Genomic DNA, 23195 nt, shown 5'->3' with positions numbered 1-23195 from the left:
GCAAATGCAATCTACATGTAATATCCTGCTACAGTATGAAAATTGCACAATATTTCGTGTTTTGACTTCAGATCTTATTGATTTGGTAGCGATAATAACAGTTAACAGTAATAACAGCTGTAGCAAATCTTACTTTTATCTAAACATAATTTTTGTTCCAATTTATTCCCAAAACAAAGGTTGTTTCTAAATTAATATCTTTTGAAGTTAGTGTGCAAAATAAAGCACAGGCTTGGGCCGCATGGACCATGAACATAGAGACAAGGATGAAGATAAAAACGAAGACTTTATTTAATGAAATTGAAAAGCTCTTGATCAGCCAACATATAAAAGAGTTTCTTACATAAGGCAAACACACAAAGCAGAGGTACAGCTACTATCTCTATCTTGGCTGCATGGACAGTAGTTTCCTTCTGGCTCCCCACACTTTTATTGAGTGGGTTCAATTGAGAGCTACACTGCAAATAAATCAGGAACATCACTTGCTCTCAGCAGCAAGGCACTATGGGATGTAGGTAGTGGCCATTTTGAAGTTTACCCCCCACACTGCCATTTTAGAGGAAGGGAGCTGCAGGTGAAATATATTACCCTTCCAAGGCTACCTGTCCCCAGGGGAACTACACTGGATCTCCTGGTCTAGCTGGAAAATGGAAGGCCACATACTACTTTGTATGCAAGGTTAGGTCAAGGACAGTACAAAGATAGGCTAAAACTACTTCTCCAATAGAAATCCCTGATCACACTTTGAGGGGATGTCATGGTAACGTTGGCTAGCTGAGTGAATGCCAGAAACGTGTCCTTAGGTCTAACGGTCGTCTCGCACTGAACTGTGCATGTGCAGGCTGTCAAATCAAAGTCGATCATTCGATAAAAAGTAGTTAAAAACGTGTCAGTTTGTCACTCACGAGGTTGGAGTAATAACAAGTTCAGCTACTTGAGACATTGGTTCGAATCTAGGTCGTGCCTTTATATTTTGAGAGAGAAAAAAAAAAAGTGAACTTCTCGATCTTGGCCAGCTCTGGTTATGTGCCTCTCAGATACCTATATCGAGACTTCCTAAATCCTAACAAAGATGGTGGATACAGTGCATTCGGAAAGTATTCAAACCCCTTGACCTTTTCCACATTTTGTTACGTTATAGCTTTACTCTAAAAGTGAGTAAATCTTTTTTTCTTTCATCAATCTACACACAATACCCCATAATGACAAAGTGAAAACAGGTTTTAAGAGAGTTTAGCAAATGTATTTTTTTTTAAGTAACAGAAATACCAGACAACATGCTTTGAGACTCTAAATTTAGCTCAGGTGCATCTTGTTTCTATTGATCATCCTTGAAATGTTTCTACATGTCATGTCCTGACCAGTAAAAGAGGTTGTTTTATTATTGTAGTGTGGTCACGGCGTGGCAGGGGGTGTTTGTTTAGTGTGTTTCGGGGTTTTGGTTTATGTTCTATGTTTTCTATTTCTATGTGGGTTTTCTAGTTTTTCTATATCTATGTTAGTTTTGGGAACAACCTCCAATTAGAGGCAGCTGGTTGTTGTTGCTTCTAATTGGAGGCCATATTTAAGTGGGTTTGTGGGTGGTTGTTTCCATGTATAGTGTGAGTACCTTACAGGACTGTTTTTCGTCGTTGTTTTTGTGTAAGTGTTTTGTTTTGTTTTTTCTTCAATAAAAGGAAGATGAGCATTCACATACCCGCTGTGTTTTGGTCCACTCCATACGACGAACGTGACACTACAACTTGATTGGAGTCCACCTGTGGTAAATTAAATTGATTGGACGTGATTTGGAAAGGCACACACCTGTCTATATAAGGTCCCACAGTTGACAGTGCATGTCAGAGCAAAAACCAAGCCATTCGGTCAAAGGAATTGTTCGTAGTGCTCTGAGACAAGATTGTGTCGAGGCACAGATCTGGGAAGGGTAGCAAAAAAATTCCACAGCGTTGAAGGTTCCCAAGAACACAGTGGCCTCCATCTTTCTTAAATGAAAGAAGTTTGGAACCACCAAGATTCTTCCTAGAGCTGGCCACCTGACCAAACTGAGCAATCAGGGGAGAAGTGCCTTGGTTAGGGAGGTGACCAAGAACCTGATGGTCACTCTGACAGAGCTCCAGAGTTCCTCTGTGGAGATGGGAGAACCTTCCAGAAGGACAACCTTCTCTGCAGCACTCCACCAATCAGCATGGTGCATGGTAAAGCATGGTGGTGGCAGCATCATGCTGTGAGGAAGTTTTTCAGCGGCAGGGATTGGGAGACTAGTCAGGATCGAGGGAAAGTTAAATGGACCAACGTAAAGAGAGAGATCCTTGATGAAAACCTGCTTCAGAGCGCTCAGGATCTCAGATTGGGGCAAAGGTTAACCTTCCAACAGGACAACGACCTTAAGCACACAGCCAAGACAAAATAGCTGTGCAATGACGCTCCCCATCCAACCCGAGAGAGCTTGAAAGGATCTGCAGAGAAGAATGGGAGAAACTCCCCAAATACAGGTGTGCCAAGCTTGTAGCATCATACCTTAGACGACTCAAAGCTGTAATCGCTGCCAAAAGTGCTTCAACAAAGTACAGAGTAAAGGGTCTGAATACTTATGTAAATGTGATATTTCAGTTGTATTTTGTTAATACATTTACAAAAATGTCAAAAAAACTGTTTTTACTTTGTCATTATGGGGTATGTAGATTAATGAGGGAAAAAATTATTACATAACTTAAGAATAAGACTGTAACGTAACAAAATACCTTTCGAATGCACTGTAAATGAAGACAGTTCAGTTAGGCCATTTCCTTTATTTATTTTTGTCAGTTCCGGTCTGCTTAACTTGGACTCCAATGCAATAACAGCTGAGTCTGGTCTACTTAGTTCATTGACTTTCATTGATCCAGAAAAAAAACAGCGAGTAGTGTCTCTCGCTCCCACTTCCGTCTCTGATCCTAATTGGATAGCCATGACCCTAGGGGATTGGAGTTGACGGCTATTTTAAGGTTCACTCTACTGAAGTGTATGATGATGATAAAGAAGTCATTTTTTGAAATCTTTATTTAACTAGGCAAGTTAGTGAAGAACAAATTCTTATTTACAACGACAGTGTTCAGGGGCAGAACGACAGTTTCTTACCTTGTCTGCTCAGGGATTCGATCCAGCAACCTTTCGGTTACTGGCCCAACGGTCTAACCACTAGGCTACCTGCCACCCCAAAAAACACACGTTTAAACTTAAGTTGACCTGAATATTTTGATTAAAATCACAAAAATATTTTTGGCACTTTGACCCTTCATCTACTTGTCTAGGTAGGGGTAATGAACTTGTAAAAATACAACCCAGTACAACAACAAAAAACGAGACATCTACAATGCTCTGGGTAAATTTGACCCGCACTTTGACCTTTATAACTCTTGAATGGTGTGTCCTAGAAACAAGCTGCTTCCTGCACAGAGGCTGAGCAACATTTATTTGAAGTGGAGTAAAGGTTAAATAAAACGGAGTTGATGACGATCTGACTTTTCCCTGAACTTTTATTCTCCGGACCAAAGATCCTGAAGCTTCTGCTCATCACATTCTGTGCGTGTGTTTATTCTCTACTTTATCACAGTCCTTGCTCTGCTCTTAGAGAACAGGCTGCTCTGGCAAATGGTGCTGTTTAATAAAGATGGATCAAAGCTGAATCAGTGTCTGCAAGATCACATAATGAACCGACTATAATAGCATAGTATTACTGTAAGTATAGTATTACTGTAAGACAAAAGCACCAGTGCATTTTTCTCTCATGTGGCCAAAACTTAATAGGTCCACTAGGCAAAATACACAGGTAGGCTATGCTACACTTTGTTAACACTATCTGCTCCACAATTCACACAATGTACATCATTCAAAACAACACTGTAGGATAGTTTGAAACACTGTATAACTCAAGAAGATCAAACTGATTGAGATTAAATGGTTGGTATGCAGATACAGCATGGACGTTTCACCGGTAAAACTTGAAGAATTATCATTCTTGATTGACAGTGACAAATGTGAACTACATTGTTTTTAGAAGAAAAGGTCTGGGAAATGTCAGATCCGCAGCCACATTTTGATAAGGGAAACTGTACTTACTGTAATTTCCAAATTGGCCCAGAACATCAATCGTGTATAGTCTTTTCTAACATAATAGAAGGGTTAAGTAAAATATTATTTATAATATTTTTGTTTCAGTTCAAGTTCTAGTTCAAGTGCAACATGTATCTAACAATTGAACCAAAGTCAATTATCTAGGTTGCATTTATTAGGGCACACCGTAGAAAAAGGTTGTAAAACATCCTTCAATGGAAAATGAAAACAAGTGGTTCTTATTGGAGAAGTCCAGGTAGTCTCTCCCTGTATCTGTGCATTTCTTCCATTTGGTGCCTAATAAATACGACCCCCGACTCATTTTACAGGGCCACACTGTTCTCCACATTGTTGGGATTCAGGTAGGTATATGACAGGGGCAAAGAGACATTCCTGCCTTGGATTTCAAAGTTGCATTTCTTCATCACATCTTGAGTTTCGTGAATCAGTTTCAGAGGGGTCTTCTCGCTGAAGTGATCCTGATAGCCATTTCCAAGAGCAACCTAAGGAGGCAAGAGAGTTGATGAAATTTTAAATAACATGGAAACTGTTGTTTCATGAACCACTGAGGATATTTTAATTATGACTACTAAGGAAACGATTCGATTGGGATTGTTATGAAATGTTTTAAAGTCATAGAATATACTTTAATACAGTTTCTCTCATATACTCACATAGTCAGTGGACTGCGTGCTCAGAAGGTACAAAACTGCCATGCCATGGACGGTGGTATTGATGTCAGGGAAGGTCTTCAGCATGGTGCTCTCAGTACACTGCCCCTTAGTGGTGGGAGGTGGCTGTTGCAGGGAGATGGGGAAGTTGGGCATCCAGCCCCCAAAATCAAACTGGAATGACAAAATAGATCAAACTACTTTGCTTTTCCAATATAATACATCAGAAACATGGCAAACTAAAATCACACAATAGGTTTCATCACCTGTCCATTGCTGACTGCAGCATGTTGGACAGACACTGTGAAAATCACCATGGTGAGAAACTTGACCAGCTCTGTCACTGAACTGAAAGACTGAGGGATTCCTGCATGGAGAAGGTACAGTAAACCACTTCATTCAGACACTGTATTGACATTTTGCTAATTATCCGGGATATAGTTTTGGAATGTTAACCATGAAAGGGAAGTTGACCTAAAATCCAGAAATTCCCAAGTGATTCCATACATTGAAACTAATTTGGTGGAGTTTGCCCTCTCTCCCTTTCTCTCCCAGTAGTGCCGAATGCAGACAGCTGCAAAACCTAGTCACACGATACAGTATGTATCATTGTACACTGCTCGCTTTGCTTCATTGTCAGTGAATGAGTCAATCAGAAATCTATGGATTGTGGACAAATGCTTTGTTTTATTGAAACGTACAGCCGAATAAGCAATATTTTTTTGGGAATGGTATTTGTTATCTACCTAGCAACTACTTTGCTCTCTTCTGATTGGTCAGATGTTTGCTAATTGTTGGAAGCTAACAGGAGGTATTTTTCCATGGACATTGTAGATACTTTCACCAGCTAGCACAAGGATGAAGGACTCATCTGGACAGCTGGTAACAGCTAGCTACTATCTTTTTCTGAGAGACTTAGAGGATTACTGCAGTTTTTGTCACCTTTGCAAAAATGTTTAAGCTTATTTGCCAACTTTTTTCTACTTTCTTGGAACGTGTCTGAAACAGAATCTCTGAACAACAATAGTCCTGAACCTCTAGCTAATGCTAAACTAGCTGGACCATTAGACAATGCTAATCCAGCTGGACCTTTGGACAATGCTATTGACTTTGTAGCCCCCCCATCACTTCTCACGGCGCCTGAAAATGTACCTACCTACCACCAGCTTTTCAGGGAGATGGCACTTGGGTTGTTTGCTTGCTAGTCTTGTCGCTTTGAAGTGGCTGTGCAGGCAATGGACAATCTGCCAGATATGGAGTTGGACCTGTGCTAGCCTCAGTATTGCCCACACACCTAGCTGATTCAGCATTCCTCTACTGGGACAGCCTTTCGCTAATGGTTCAGAAGACCTACTCTGTTGTCAAGACCAAACTCAAGGAAGCCCTTGGCCCCAAGCACTCTCTTTCCATTCTTTCAGACACATGTGAATGCTTGCCCTAGGAAGCCTGGTGAGAGCTTGGATGTGTACATTGCTGACATCACTCGTTGCTTCTGGAGGCCTTCCCAGACTATGACCACAAGGGGAGAAGTTTCACCACTTTGCGGCCGGATTGGACCCAGCCTTGCAGGCGAAGATTCATGAAAATGGAGCGGAGGACATCGGTGATGTCCTGCTCGTCGCAAGTTGCTTTGAAAGAACACGTGCAGCTCTCCAACTACATGCTGCATACCCGCCAGTGGCACAGACCCCAGACTAGGTTGCTATGGTTCGTTCTAATGACACGGATGAGAAGCTCCTTCATGCTGTGAAATAGTTGACTCTCACTGTGAATAGCCTGAAGAGTGAAGTATGCCAGCTACAGGTGGAAAACCAGAACCTCACACAGTGTTTTGGCTTCTGGGCCGACAGGACGTCCACCCCATCCAATGATGCTGCCAGAAGAGCACTCGGCTTCTCACCAGACCATCAAACTCAACATCCATCATGAGCCTACTACTCACCTGAATGCCGTGGCCCAGAGTGTCACCGTCTGTAATTTATTGCCTCTCCAGAGTACTGCCAAGGCCAACGTGATTGGAGCTCTGATGGTGGAAGCTGTCGCTACTACTCTCTAGATTACCCACCAAAACTTCACTACCCAGACTACAGGCACCAGTCTGATGCAAGGGACAGATGACACAACAGCCTCCAAGGATAGAGGGATAGGTGAGCACTCATTACAGGTGCAGTGTACACTTCCAGTCCCCTGACAGACATTAGGCAGTCTAACGTGTCTGGTTCCACACAGCAGGAAAACAATCACTAGTTGTTTGTTAAGGAGCAAACTTCAGCCATTGCACCAGAGCTCCCTGTTGACACCCCACGATTCAAAATCCAAAAAGACAAGATGGCTTCCACAGAGGGTGTTTCAGCTAACATACTTGCCATCTTTGAGGGAATTGAAGTGTCTGCTCCTCTTGACACAGGATTGACCATTTCCATCATCAGTGAGGATTTCAGAACTTCACATCCAGCTCTGAAAAAGCGCGCCATGAAGACATCCGTTGCATTTGCTCGCTTTGTCAATGGACAATGTTTGGACAATGTTTGGACATTCCCTGGACTTTGTCAGTATGCATTTCCCCTAGGGAAAGAACATCTCAAGCATGAGTTTCAAGTTGTCAGAAGGGCCCACCATTCAGTGATAATAGGCTTGGTTTCCTGCAACAGCAACATGCCCTACTGGATATCAGTTGTGGAAGACATGCTGTACCACATCACCTTCCCTGGATGTTGCTGCACCTCTATGAAGATAGATGACTTGTGTCCATGCTGCTGTGCTGTTTGTTGCTACTTGGCTGCCTGCCAAACTTTTCAGTTTTACTTTTAATAACAGTTTCATCAAAATCTGCATTTAACACATTTAACCTCTTTGGGCTAGGGGGCAGTATTTTGACGTCCGGATGAAAAGCTTGGCCAAAGTAAACTGCCTGTTACTCAGGTCCGGAAGCTAGGATATGCATATAATTGGTAGATTTGGATAGAAAACACTCTAAAGTTTCTAAAACTGTTAAAAATAATGTCTATGAGTATAACAGAACTGATATGGCAGGCGAAACCCCGAAGACAAACCAGTTTTTCTAGGTGGCTCCCATTTTGGCTGTAGTGTTTTCATGCGCGTGGATGATTTGTTGTTTATCTCCGGTAAAGACAATAACGATTCTCTGTCTTACATTTTATCGTTTATTTACGTATTAGGGTACCTGAGGTTTGATTATTAAACATTGTTTGACTTGTTTGGAGAAGTTAATTGGTAACGTTTGGGATTCATTTTGTATGCATTTTGAAGGAGGGAAACCGGTGGATTATTGAATGAAGCACGCCAGCTAAACTGAGTTTTTGGGGTTATAAAGAAGGACTTTATCGAACAAAAGGACCATTTGTGATGTAGCTGGGACCTTTTGGAGTGCCAACAGAAGAAGATCTTCAAAGGTAAGGCTTTTATTATATCGCTATTTCTGACTTTCGTGGCGCACCTGCCTGGTTGAAAAATATTTTTCATGCTTTTGTATGCGGGGCACTGTTCTTAGATAATCGCATGGTGTGCTTTCGCCGTGAAGCCTTTTTGAAATCTGACACAGTGGCTGGATTAACAAGACGTTAACCTCTCTAGGGTAGGGGGCAGTATTTGCACGGCCGGATAAAAAACGTACCCGATTTAATCTGGTTATTACTACTGCCCAGAAACTAGAATATGCATATAATTGTTTGATTTGATTTGGATAGAAAACACCCTAAAGTTTCTAAAACTGTTTGAATGGTGTCTGTGAGTATAACAGAACTCATATGGCAGGCAAAAACCTGAGAACAACAAAAACAAAAAACAAAACAACATTTGTTATTGAAGTAGAAGTCCTGGGAGTGCATTCTGACGAAGAACAGCAAAGGTAATCCAATTTTTCTTATAGTAAATCTGAGTTTGGTGAGGGCCAAACTTGGTGGGTGTCAAAATAGCTAGCCCGTGATGGCGAGCTATCTACTCAGAATATTGCAAAATGTGCTTTTGCCGAAAAGCTATTTTAAAATCGGACATAGCGATTGCATAAAGGAGTTCTGTATCTATAATTCTTAAAATACTTGTTATGTTTTTTGTGAACGTTTATCCTGAGTAATTTAGTAAATTCACCGGAAGTTTGCGGTGGGTATGCTAGTTCTGAACGTCACATGCTAATGTAAAAAGCTTGTTTTTGATATAAATATGAACTTGATTGAACAAAACATGCATGTATTGTATAACATAATGTCCTAGGAGTGTCATCTGATGAAGATCATCAAAGGTTAGTGCTGCATTTAGCTGTGGTTTGGGTTTATGTGACATTATATGCTAGCTTGAAAAATAGGTGTCTGATTATTTCTGGCTGGGTACTCTGCTGACATAATCTAATGTTTTGCTTTCGTTGTAAAGCCTTTTTGAAATCGTACAGTGTGGTTAGATTAACGAGTCTTGTCTTTAAAATGGTGTAAAATAGTCATATGTTTGAAAAATTGAAGTTTTTGCATTTTTGAGGTATTTGAATATCGCGCCACGGGATTACACTGGCTGTTGAGTAGCAAGCGTCCCACCTAGCCCATAGCGGTTAAATATTTATATTTCTGTAATTTGAATTTCGCGCTCTGCAATTTCACCGGATGTTGTCGAGGTGGGTCGCTAGCGGAACACCTGCGCCAGAAAGGTTAACAACTTCTTCGTTTTTTCTTCGCTCTACTTTCTTCATTCAACTTTTTCACCCTGGATGCTTTATCGGGACATGGTTCTACAGGACCTCCACCAGCCGAAAAAGCTAAGTAGTAACATCTAACTGCAGTCGCTGTACTCATAATATACAGGAGAACTATCTCCTTATGGTGAGGATAGCCGTGTTGCAAGCCCAGCTTCAGATGCAATTGTTAGGCAAGGGCAATTTAAGTGTAGGAAAGAATGAAATAGCACCTGTGCCACCAGTAAGTATAGATAATAGTATAAATCCCTCTGCACAGTCTCCACAGCCGGACAATTTTCTCAAGGCTCCTGGAAACAAATGCTGTCGGCATGCTCAACCGGTGTCGCTCATTCAGCCGCCAGAAACTTTTAACCGGTTCTCCCCATTAAGCAGCGAGTCAGAGGCTGAGCCTTCTCAAGTCTCCCCTCCACGCGTTACGGGTTCTGAGCTGCCGAAGACTCCCACCATTAGCTCTGACAAATTGAAAACCCTAGTCATTTGCGACGCCATTACCCGCAATATTAGACTTAAAAATCATCATCCAGCGATCATAGACTGTTTACCAGGGAGTAGGGCTACAGACGTAAAGGCTAACCTGAAGAGGGTGCTGGCTAAGTCTAAAACTGGTGAGCATAGAGAGTATGGGGATATTGTTATCCACATTGGTACCGACGATGTTAGGATGAAACAATCAGATGTCACCAAGCGCAACATAGCTTCAGCGTGTAAATTCGCTAGAAAGATGTGTCGGCATCGAGTAATTGTCTCTGGCACCCTCCCAGTTAGGGGGAGTGATGAGCTCTACAGCAGTCTCACAACTCAATCGCTGGTTGAAAACTGTTCTGCCTGCGGCTATGGAACCATGACCTGTTCACCAGACCTGATATTTTCGACTCTCTCTCTCTCTCTCTACTCATCTGTTGTCTTGACCTCTGAATGATCGGCTATGAAAAGCCAACTTACATTTACTCCTGAGGTATTGAGTGGTTGCACCCTCTACAATCACTGTGATTATTATTTGACCTTGCTGGTCATCTATGAACATTTGAACATCGTGAAGAACAATCTGGCCTTAAATGGCCATGTATTCTTTTATAATTACCCAGAACAGCCAGAAGAGGACTGGCCACCCCTCAGGGCCTGGTTCCTCTCTTGGTTTCTTCCTAGGTTACTGCATTTCTAGGGAGTTTTTCCTAGCCACAATGCCTCTACATCTGCATTGCTTGCTGTTTGGGGTTTTAGGCTGAGTTTCTGTATAGTGACGTGCTGATGTAAAAAGGGCTTTATAAATACATTTGATTGAGACTAACTTGTCGTCTGCTCAAGTTCAGTCACTGAAATCGCTTCTCAAGAAGTACACAGACATCTTCAGCAAGAGTTCAGAAGACCAAGGTCGAACAGGCCTAATAAAACATTGTGTCCGCACAGGCAAAGCAATGCCTGTCAAACAGCGTGCCTACCGTGTGACACCAGACCAAAGGCAGGAAATATAGGACCAAGTTGACAAACTCTTGAAGACAGTTGTAATCGGAGGAAGCTACATTCTTTGGGCTGCACCAGTAGTTCTGTCCCCAACAAGGACAGATTCTGGCGTTTCTGTTTGGATTACAGAAATCTAAACTGGTTAGAAAAGCTAGACTGGTTCTCAACATGGGTACTGGCACGTGGAGCAGGAGGATCGAGAAAAGACAGCATTCACAACAGGAGGTGAGCTGTATGCCAATGAGACTGACCAATACTCCAGTGACATTCAAGAGAATAATGGAGTATGTACTGTGAGGCATCCGATGGAAAACATGTACTTGGATGATGTCCTCATCTACATCCGCTCCTTCGAGGAACACCTGCAGCACCTGGAAGTAATCCTCTCCAGGTTCCAAGCCAGCAGCCTGAAGCTGAACCCTGCCAAGTGTCGTCTCACCCAAAACCAGTTACTATTCCTAGAGCACATCGTGTCCAAAGATGGAATTCAGCCAGAACCAAGTAATGTGCAAAATGTGAAGGACTGGCCTACTCACACATCCACAGAAGTGAGAGCCTTCCTGGGACTCTGTGGATATTACCATAAGTTTATCAAGAGCTTTGCACACCATGCTGTACTGCTAAATATGCTGACTGAAAATGTTCCATTCTAGTGGACTTAAGCATGCCAAGACGCATTCGCCTACCTGAAACACTCCTTGTCAGAGCCTCCCATAGTTGTCTTCCCAGACTTCACACAGCCGTTCTACCTTTACACAGACGCCTCCTGCTCTGTGGTGAGCGCTGTGCTTGCCCCAAAAGAGGAAAGGCGTGAGACTGCTGTTGCTTATGCTAGCCATGTACAAGAAGCTTTTACAGAATACAAATATTCTAAGACATGTATCCTGCTTGCAATAAGGCACTAAAGTAATACTGTAAAAAAAAAAAAAAACTGGCAATAACTTTTTGTCCTGAATACAAAGTGTTATGTTTAGGTCAAATCCAATACAACACAAACTGAGTACCACTCTTCATATTTTCAAGCATAGTGGTGGCTACATCATTATATGGGTATGCTTGTAATTGTTAAGGAAGTGGGAGTTTTTCAGGATAACATTTTTACAGAATGAACATAAGCACATGCAAAATCCTAGAAAACCTGGTTCAGTCTGCTTTCTGACAGACACTGGTAGATTAATTTACCTTTCAGCAGGACAATAACCTAAAACACAAGGCCAAATCTACACTGAAGTTGCTAACCAAGAAGACTGTGAATGTTCCTAAGTGGCCAAGTGTTTTCATTTGCTATGGCAAGACCTGGAAATTGTTGTCTAGCAATGATCAACAAACAATTTGAGCTTTTATTTAACTAGGCAAGTCAGTTAAGAACAAATTATTATTTACAATGACAGCCTAGGAACAGTGGGTTAACTGTCTTGTTGAGGGGCAGAACAACCGATTTTTACCTTGTCAGCTCAGAGATTCAATCTGGCAACCTTTTGGTTACTGGACCAACACTCTAACCACTAGGCTACCTGCCACCCAACAAGCTTGAAGAATTTGGAAAAGAATAATGGGCAAATATTGTACAATCCAGGTGTGCAAAGCCCTTACAGACATACCCAGAAAGGCTCACATCTGTAATTGTTGCCAAAGGTAATTCTAACATGTATTGACTCAGGGGTGTGAATATGTATGTAAATTAGATATTTCTGCATTTAATTTTAAATAAAATTTTTTTAAAAAAGTCAAACATTTTCACATTGTCATTATGGGTATTGTGTTTAGATGGGTGAGAAAATAATAATATTTCATCCATTTTGATTTCAGGCTGTAACACAACAAAATGTGGAATAAGCCAAGGGGTATGAATACTTTCTGAAGGCACTTTATGTGGTTGTGGTACAGGATTACTTTTCAAAGTACGTCAACCTCTGCACCTTGAAAGACCAGCTCTGTCTCTTCAAGAACTTTGTCAGCGAACATGGCATACCAGAGACCTTGAACACTGACCAAGAACATCAGTTTGAGGCAGACATCGTCCGAGACCTTTGCCAGTTGCTGGGAGTTAAGAAGACCAGAACCAGCCCCTATCATCCACAATGTGATGGGATGGTGGAACAATTTAAAATCGGACACTCATCAATCTCCTGACCAGGACACTGCCCCAACAGCCTGGTGACGAGTGCCTCAACCAACTTGCCCTGGCCTACAACACCAGCACTCCCTCTACAATGGATTTCGGCCTCTTATGGTTGAGAAGCGAAGATGTCAGCCAAGCTACTGTTCCCCTCTGGACTGCAGCGGTCCGTCTCTACACCGGGATCGCAAGCAAATTATACAGCTCAACTCACCGACATGGTCCAGTCTGCCCTTTGGATCTCCCACACAGAACAGAGAACATGCTCACTTTCAACAAAAACGCAACTACGACGAATGTCATGCACATTCTCTACAACACAGGAGACCTTGTGGCTTAAAGGCCCTACAATAGCACGTCAGAAGCTTTCACATAACTGGAAAGGTCCCTTTGAGGAGTGCCTTGGATCTACAGAAGAGGACCCTGGTGTAATCTACAGGATCAGGTACCTGCTGGACCAATCTAACAAGACCCAAGTGATCCACAAAAATTGTTTAAGACCGTACACCTCACCTGTACCCCGACCTGGAACAAATGAGCCTGTGGAACACTTTCCTGCACCTCCTCAACCTCTGACCCTGACCGCCTTGTCAGGTGCCTTACCCTTCAGATCCTCAAGGCCCTGTGAGACATGGGAACAGTACTTACCTGAGACGTCCCTGGATCCCCCTGTGCCTCACCAGGCCCCTTGTCTGGACCCCTCTTGCCCAGCCCATTAGACATTGACCCACCTGACCCCTCAGTAGACCAGATGTCTACACCCCAACCAGCAGTACTGGAGCAAAGTTCGTCTGAGAACCCAGGTTGCCGCCAAGTTAGTCTCTTAAGTTACAGGGGAGTCTATGTACTGAAGTGAGAAGTCTACAGATCTTTGGACCTCCAGCAGTATTATTGTTTCCTTATCGAATGTAGAAACGGGGACGTTTCTCTAGGGGGAGGGGGGGGAGAAATGTAAGATTATTGTATGAGAGTTATTTTCTAAGCCACTGTTGTTAGTTCTACAGTGTGGTGAATTGAATTCTTTCCTTTCTCTCCAAAACTCTTGAACGCGCCGTGCTTGGCCAGCTCTCTTGCTATCTCTCTCAGAATGACCTTCTTGATCCTAATCAGTCAGGTTTCAAGACTGGGCATTCAACTGAGACTGCTCTTCTCTGTGTCACGGAGGCTCTCCGCACTGCTAAAGCTAACTCTCTCTCCTCTGCTCTCATCCTTCTAGACCTATCTGCTGCCTTTGATACCGTGAACCATCAGATCCTCCTCTCCACCCTCTCCGAGCTGGGCATCTCTGGCACCGCGCACGCTTGGATTGCGTCCTACCTGACAGGTCGCTCCTACCAGGTGGCGTGGCGAGAATCTGTCTCCGCACCACGTGCTCTCACCACTGGTGTCCCCCAGGGCTCTGTTCTTGGCCCACTCCTATTCTCGCTATACACCAAGTCACTTGGCTCTGTCATATCCTCACATGGTCTCTCATATCATTGCTATGCAGATGACACACAATTAATCTTCTCCTTTCCCCCTTCTGACAACCAGGTGGCGAATCGCATCTCTGCATGTCTGGCAGACATATCAGTGTGGATGACGGATCACCACCTCAAGCTGAACCTCGGCAAGACGGAGCTGCTCTTCCTCCCGGGGAAGGACTGCCCGTTCCATGATCTCGCCATCACGGTTGACAACTCCCTTGTGTCCTCCTCCCAGAGTGCTAAGAGCCTTGGCGTGACCCTGGACAACACCCTGTCGTTCTCCACCAACATCAAGGCGGTGACCCGATCCTGTAGGTTCATGCTCTACAACATTCGCAGAGTACGACCCTGCCTCACACAGGAAGCGGCGCAGGTCCTAATCCAGGCACTTGTCATCTCCCGTCTGGATTACTGCAACTCGCTGTTGGCTGGGCTCCCTGCCTGTGCCATTAAACCCCTACAACTCATCCAGAACGCCGCAGCCCGTCTGGTGTTCAACCTTCCCAAGTTCTCTCACGCCACCCCGCTCCTCCGCTCTCTCCACTGGCTTCCAGTCGAAGCTCGCATCCGCTACAAGACCATGGTGCTTGCCTACGGAGCTGTTAGGGGAACGGCACCTCCGTACCTTCAGGCTCTGATCAGGCCCTACACCCAAACAAGGGCACTCCGTTCATCCACCTCTGGCCTGCTCGCCTCCCTACCTCTGAGGAAGCACAGTTCCCGCTCAGCCCAGTCAAAACTGTTCGCTGCTCTGGCACCCCAATGGTGGAACAAGCTCCCTCACGACGCCAGGACAGCGGAGTCAATCACCACCTTCCGGAGACACCTGAAACCCCACCTCTTCAAGGAATACCTGGGTTAGGATAAGGTAATCCTTCTAACCCCCCCCCTTAAAAGATTTAGATGCACTATTGTAAAGTGGTTGTTCCACTGGATATTATAGGTGAATGCACCAATTTGTAAGTCGCTCTGGATAAGAGCGTCTGCTAAATGGCTAAAATGTAAATGTAAATGTAAATTGGAATGGTAATTGATTATCTACCTTGCAACTACTTTGCGCTATTCTGATTGGTCAAATGTTTGTTAATTGTTAGAAGAGAACAGGAAGAATGGCAGTTCATGAATGCTTGTAACAGTGTTCAGTTAAAGATTAAAAAAACCAAAGAGTAATCAGTCTCCATCCAGTTTGTATCCACAAAGAGAGTCATCCATCCACCATTGAAAGAACCATGAAATTACATTAGTTTCTGTAACTATGTTTCCATCCACAGCCTTTATGTAGGTCATACCGTATAAAAAAAAGTAATGACAGCTGTGATGGAAACAGGAAGTATCGGTACAATTACAATAAATGACGACAGATCATTTGTTCGTTCGACATTGTGGGATATTTGTGTGTCGGTGAAATTAATTATGCAAGAAATGGCAGTGGAAATACCTTTTGTGCAAATATTGATATAATAACCATCATATCCAAGAAAACTTGGAGCCACGCAATGATATGGTGTGTGGTTCACTACAACTTGGTTATTGTGGGAAGTTTATAGAGCTGCAACGGGCCGGGCCTCGCTTTCCGTGGTTATGGTTCCAGGAACTGACACAGCCACTCATTTTTAGCATACACATTTCAGCAACATGCTACAGATGAAATAAGTTATGATGAATTTCCCAGGGTGGTGAAAGTGCACGGTGATGAGCTTGATGCTACTTTCCAAGAAATATCGAGGGGTTTATTCTGGTGACATGATGATAGATGCTTGACTGCCGTTTGACAAATAAAAATCCATAATAATCTCATAATGTAGACTACCCCCATCCTCACTGTATCTGACAGCTGTTGGCTAGAGCACATGTGCCAAAACCAGAGTAGGCACATTTGCTATTTAACGCAACAGTTTGTCACAAAACTATCGATAGAGTTATGAATATGATGGAAACACATTGAACTTGAGATTTAAAAAAAACTTTTGTGAAAAAGTACATTTTGTCATCATGCACTGATTTCTATCTGCAACAAGTCCATTTGGTGGAAACACCACTGGTGTGAAAATGTGAAAAAGATTTTAGAATATTCACATGAAAATCTGATGCCAATTGGTTTCAAACCTACAGTAGATACTGTATGGAATCACTTGGAATTTTCTGGATATTAAGTTTCTGGATATTACGTATTATTAGAAACATTCATCAACAAATCAGATCTGTACATTTGTATTGCACTGGTGTAGTCTTATGATTAAGAGTTGAGAAAGAGCTAGTGTGTCTTTTAAATGAGAAAAGTTCAACCTGTGCTGGTTTCTGCCAGGAAACCATGGAAGAAGATATCCTTGATCCAGTTCTGCAGTTCACAGTCCTTCTGGACGTCTGAGTCACAGGTGTAGTAGTGACCAATCATTTTCTGAACAAACCTATACAAAACCACAGGACAACATCAGGTATTAGCAAAACACTATGACAAAACACAGGGCTGTTCCACCAGTTAGGTGCCTTATGAGTAGTGTAACTTGGTGATTTTAATTTCACCTAATTTTAACATTGTCATAAAGAGCACATGTTAAACTTCATTAAAAAAATATATCAGAGGTTTAATTAAATAAAATATATTATAGTAAGTGCCTATTAAGTGTCGAACAAAGTAACAGGGTTGACCGTAAGTGTTTTGACGATTTTATCTTAAATCAGCTATAAATCTCATGGTGACAGGGAATGGAAGCTTGTTCTGTGCAACAGGGAGGGACAATTGCATTTTTATTTAACCAGGCACAGACGACAGCACAAAGGGCAAGAAGGTAGAGACAACAATACATCACGCAAAGCAGCCACAACTGTCAGTAAGTGTCCATGATTGAGACTTTGAATGATGAGATGGAGATAAAACTGTCCTGTTCGAGTGTTTGTTGCAGCTCGTTGCAGTCGCTAGCTGCAGCGAACTGAAAAGACGAGCGACCCAGGAATGTAAGCTTCATTTAAAAATAATAAGAATTGTGAAAACATTTCTGGCCTGTCTGTCTATGGGTAACTGGGTTGAAATTTTATGCTTTTGACATCTAGTCAAATTGTTACGACTTAACTAGATGTTCAATGTTTCTTTACGGAAAAAATTGTTAACAAAAAATTGTTTCACCAGTTTAAAAAGAGTTCAGTTCACTTAACAGGATTGACCTTTAAAATTAGGAACAGTTTTTTTTAACTTAATTAATCACTAATCATGTGAAATATATAATAATCTTCAGAAATTACTTTGTCAAAGCAACAAAATAACTAAAGCTTTAAAATGATGGTGAAATGTTGTAGAAATGTTGAGGTTAAGTGGGTTAAAATCTTCCTAGAAGTCACAGAGGATGCACAGAGGGACATGTTAAAATGCTGCATTTTTTCACTTTAGCAACACTTTATTCATATAAAAAAATGTATGGAATTTTCCATGAGGTCTATTTAATATAGCTTTAATATAACAGGCTTAAAAAATATCAAAGGTACACAAAAGGCACTCATTTCATGGAATGACCCAGCACTGATATTATGGGCTACATTGTCATAGTGCAAAAGAGCACAAATCTTAGCAAAAAAGACCATAAGCCTCATTATAATCTGGCAGCATGATTTACTTTGGAGGAAGGAGTTAACTAGAGTTTAGTAAACTGAGCAAAAATGTAGCTGCATGAACTAGCCTCCTTATAATGCACACATCTAATTGTGCTGTCAAATTGACAGATTTTGGATTTTTTTCACCACAAAACTCAAGAGACCTGTACACAAACTACCTGTGAACGATGTCCCACAGCTTGAGTCCATCTTCCCTGTAGAAGAAGTTGGGGATTGACTCCAGACCGCGTGCAATGATGTCCTCCGGCATACAGAGGGAGCTGTAGGTCAATGAGGCCACCGCTTTCTTCAGGAACTCCATCATCCCTGGACCTCCTACGCTTGCATTCTTCAAGATGGGTTAAAGGGATAGATCACCTTTTTTTAATCATGGCATAATCTATTTCACAGAGAAAAAAAATATCCACCCTTGTCTAAAGTATTAATTTTTTTTCGACAGTATTTTTATTTATTTATTGAAAAATGTGCTGTTTCCATCAAGCCTGTTGGGTAATTCAGCCACATAAAATGGTTGGATGGAAACATGGTTTATGTAACCAGTGAGAAAAACCTATCACTTCTCCCCTTGTGTCATATAATAGGACATGCAGTTGGGTTCTAATGGCAATCAGTGTTTTAAATATCAAACAGGGTTATCGATGACAGAACTTGTTAATGACAGACACCAGGGTTGCCTGATATCACAAAAATTATGCTCACGCATCGATGGGGCAGATGGCTGTGTGTTATGAGTCTGAACGGTCAGATAGCTAGCAACAATGACAAGAAGCTACCATGTGGGGAATCGCAGGTGGCTTGTTTCAGCTAGTTTTATTTTGTCCTTGATACCATGTCTTGTTTTGAGGTGTTTTAACTTATCACGTCTATGCTAATATGGCTATGCTAATATGGCTACAATTCTCTATCTAGCTAACCAACAACTGTAACGATATATTTGAGAGACAAGTGCTTATTGTGCAAATGTATTTATGTTTTCAATAAACATTTGGAGACAAATTATAGTTAAAGTTGTCAATAATCCTTCGGCGTTGACAGTTGTTTTGCCCTCAAATTGCACTTGCATCGGTTTTGTTGCTAAACAACCCTCCCGTTTATTAATTCAAGTTTTACGGCTGAGAGGTTCGCGGAGATGTATCACAACAATGCCTGACAGTTCAGCCTGATGATCAATTTACTCTACCGCGGAATGTGTCGCTTGGTGTACATCTCAAAACGATAACCAGCTCAGTGTCAAATGTGTTACAGGCTTTGATTTTTCCATTTATGTTTTGAGGTTGGACTTTAGCACATACAGTATAGCTCGTTAGCATGTAGGGCGCACTGATTGGTGTCACCTCATTAGACAGTATGTGTTACACCTGTGCTGGTTGCCATCTTGTTAGTGGGATGGTGTTTCACCGGTGCTGGCCCAGGTGCTATTTAAGAGTGGGTGGCCCAGTGCTCCAGATGTCTTGATATATGTGGAGGGTCAACACCTTTAGGTGTGGCGCTCCCTATTTGAGTTCTAGAAAAACATTCCTTTGTCTGATTTCGTTTTGCTCCACCTTTTTGGTTTGCTTCCTGTCTGTAAGTTTGATGTGGGTTTTTCTTTTGTTTGCCTCTTCTTGGGCAAATTTTGTCGGAGCTCCAGGTAGGTTCCAGTTGTTGTTGCTAGTCAACTCCCAGTGGACACCCCCATGAGTGTCTTTCAATACCCCTCCTAAAACCCCACCTGTTTTGTTTTGGTTGTTGGTCAGTGACTGTTAGTTCCCCCTTCTGTTTGAGTGACATTTTTACTGGGGAACGTAACAAAAGTTACGATTGTATAATCGTATAGTGTTTAGAAGGCCTTATTTTAGATGTACTTCATGGTGTTTAATCCGAACAGTTTTTAAATAAGTTAGCTGGTAATTTAAGAACGTCCAGAATAATCATTTCTGGAGAATGTAACAATGCTAGTGGGAATGGATTGTATCAGCGGTGCATTCATAAGCATGCGGAAAGCATGGTGCTTCTTTTTTTAACACAGAGCTCTCTTATGCTTTTGAATCAGTTTCCACTAGCATTGTGATATTCCACAAGTATTAACGTTCTCAGCCCTCTCCTGTACTCCCTGTTCATCCACGACTGCATGGCCATGCACGCCTCCAACTAAATCATCAAGTTTGCAGACGACACTACAGTGGTAGGCTTGATTACCAACAACGACGAGACGGCCTACAGGGAGGAGGTGAGGGCCCCCGGATTGTGGTGTCAGGAAAATAACCTCACCAAAAACACTCAAACTTTTACAGATGCACAATCGAGAGCATCCTGTCGGGCTGTATCACCACCTGGTACGGCAGCTGCTCCGCCCATAACCGTAAGGCTCTCCAGAGGGTAGTGAGGTCTGCACAACGCATCACCAGGTGCAAACTACCTGCCCTCCAGGACACCTACACCACCCGATGTCACAGGAAGGCCAAAAAGATCATCAAGGACAGCAACCACCCGAGCCACTGCCTGTTCACCCCGCTATCATCCAGAAGGCGAGGTCAGTAGAGGTGCATCAAAGCAGGGACCGAGAGACTGAAAAACAGCTTCTATCTCAAGGCCATCAGACTGTTAAACAGCCATCACTAACATTGAGTGGCTGCTGCCAACATACTGACTCAACTCCAGCCACTTTAATAATGGAAAAATGTATGTAATCAATTTATCACTAGCCACTTTATATTATATAATGTTTACTTACCCTACATTACTCATCTCATATGTATATACTGTATGCTATACCATCTACTGCATCTTGCCATCTTGATGTAATTAAATGGATCACTAGCCACTTTAAACAATGCCACTTTATATAATGTTTTCATACCCCACATTACTTATCTCATATGTATATACTGTACTCTATACCATCTACTGCATCTTGCCATCTTGATGTAATGTATCACTAGCCACTTTAAACAATGCCACTTCATATAATGTTTTCATACCCTACATTATTCATCTCATATGTATATACTGTACTCTATACCATCTACTGCATCTTGCCTATGCCGCTCGGCCAGTACTCATTTATATATGTTTATGTACATATTCGTATTCATTCCTTTACACTTGTGTGTGTATAAGGTAGTTGTTGTGAAATTGTTAGGTTATATTACTTGTTAGATATTACTGCATGGTTGGAACTAGAAGCACAAGCATTTCGCTACACTTGCATTAACACCTGCTAACCATGTGTATGTGACAAATACATTTGATTTGATTTTGATTTGAATTATAGAACATAAGAATGGAATAGGCGGTACCTCTGTGATCACCCCATTCTCTGATACGAGGGTCTGTCTAGCCAGAGTGTTGATCTGCAGAGTATAGCGGAAGTGAGAGATCAGGAGCTATGGAGAAAGATGGAACGATCGTACATGAAATTCACACTTAAAAATGCTATGTATTGTACTGTACTACAAACAACCTACTGCTTCTTTCAATTACAAAAAATACATACAATGAATACATTTATTTCCAAATACTTCAGGTTCTCTTAATCATGTTAAAAGTATTGAGTTAATAGGAAAATGAGAACTCGCACAACTGTAGTGTTATAACAGTTGAAAACAAACTCAGTGTCTGCATGCACAGCAGTAAGTATGTACCTTGTAGAGAGGATGCACCATTGGTAGGTTGCGCAGTGTCGACACGGCAAACACCTCAGCCAGCAAGTGAGTCCTCAGCAGGTGAAAGTTCAGCTCGTGTTCGGCGAAGTCGGCGTTCCTCACAAAGATCTTGGCCAGGAGCCAGTCATACTCAGAGTCAGTAGGAAGGAAGATGGGGTTGTCTTCTCCAGGATCCTGCTTCAGCTGTGAAAGGAAGCAGAACAATCATGGCTTGCTTCATTAATTGAGAATGTGTATATTGTTACAATTTAAAGACATACGGAAGTTTAATAGTTGTTTGCTTAAAACGAGTTTTGCCTGTATGGTTCATGCAGACATAGGACATGACATCAATCATGAAACCCCCAAATCCTTAATTTTAGCCTAACAGTATATGCTTTTGCTCATGCTTTTTGCTTTCTGGTACAATGAGTTAATTTCTGGGCAATATTTATGTCCATTTATGGGACTCCTTTTGGTTCAAGAGAACTCCCAGTGGCAAACATTCTGTTAAGATTATTTAATTTGGGTTTCGAAAGTAAAGATCTCATTCTTATGTGAGATGTACCTGGATTGCGATGGGAATGAGCTTCTCTTCTGGGGTCACATAGAGCAAGCAGAGTGGGGCAGCCAAGAAGTGCTGTTTCCCGTGGATCACGTTTGCTGTCACTCCATGTAGACGCTTGTAGTCAACCAGGAAGATGTTGCCTTTCTGTTTAGGTTAGGACATTAATGAGTTAGGGAGGCAGATGTTGCCAACAACACCACCATGCCAAAGGAAGTGTACTGACACAATGTATAGCATATTGTGCTGTACTACACACAATTTCCTGAGGAAGAAACCACTGGAGCAATAACAGAATGATGAATGACATACATTACTCCCTTTTAACAAACCTGAATTTCTGCTTCAAGATTTTTTCCAAAAAGGGAAGCCTTCACCATGTGTTCTGTGACGGGGAAGTTCTCTGGAAGCTTGGAGCAGCGATGGATCATCATGGGGTTGAGGCCGTTCAGAAGCTGGTACCCGAAAAACTCGTCCTCCTTCCAGTTCTTTTCGACATATTCTAGAAAAAAAACAAAAATGATCATGTATAAAATGAAACTTTGTGCAAAATAATAATGAGATGCTAATGATCAGTGAGCTATTTGAATGCTGCCTTTTTAAAGACTGAGACCAACTTACCATAGACGTCAGTCTTGTGTTTATTGAAAATGTGACTGAGTTCATCTAGGCTCTTCCATTGTTTCTTGTTGGTGGAATGGGTTTCTAGTTTCAGTGACACCAATCTTCCGGGATAGAGGAGGAACTTTACTTCAACATGAGAAAGATGGTGCAGTTGATTAGAGAATGGTGCTAACAATGCCAGGATGTCCCCAGGGCTCTGTGCTAGGTCCACTACTCTTCATCATCTACATCCTCCCCCTAGGGTGATCAATTCATTCACAGGCCAC

At 42.2% G+C, this 23195-nt stretch overlaps 1 protein-coding gene across 4 annotated transcripts in view; it reads right to left on the bottom strand.

Moving 5' to 3' along the window:
- Positions 1-267: 267 nt before the first annotated feature.
- LOC106610314 (hydroperoxide isomerase ALOXE3) overlaps positions 268-23195 on the bottom strand; it is a 34995-nt gene continuing 12067 nt past the window's right edge. For 3 of the 4 annotated variants that reach the window (XM_045722875.2, XM_082978489.1, XM_082978490.1), the window contains 10 exons: positions 22927-23030; positions 22638-22807; positions 22309-22452; positions 21741-21944; positions 21396-21482; positions 18276-18445; positions 16798-16919; positions 5030-5130; positions 4767-4937; positions 268-4595 (listed from right to left, as the gene is read on the bottom strand). In XM_045722875.2, the coding sequence (XP_045578831.1) occupies positions 4416-4595; positions 4767-4937; positions 5030-5130; positions 16798-16919; positions 18276-18445; positions 21396-21482; positions 21741-21944; positions 22309-22452; positions 22638-22807; positions 22927-23030 (1453 nt within the window). In that variant the 3' untranslated portion in view covers positions 268-4415. The remainder of the gene's footprint in view (positions 4596-4766; positions 4938-5029; positions 5131-16797; positions 16920-18275; positions 18446-21395; positions 21483-21740; positions 21945-22308; positions 22453-22637; positions 22808-22926; positions 23031-23195) is intronic. The other variant, XM_045722876.2, reaches the window with a different exon arrangement.

Source organism: Salmo salar, chromosome 08 (genome assembly GCF_965601325.2).
Source record: "Salmo salar chromosome 08, fSalSal1, whole genome shotgun sequence".
Classification (NCBI taxonomy): Eukaryota; Metazoa; Chordata; class Actinopteri; order Salmoniformes; family Salmonidae; genus Salmo; species Salmo salar.
The sequence above is the reverse complement of the archived record's forward strand: the minus strand, read 5'-3'. Positions and strand labels throughout refer to the sequence as shown.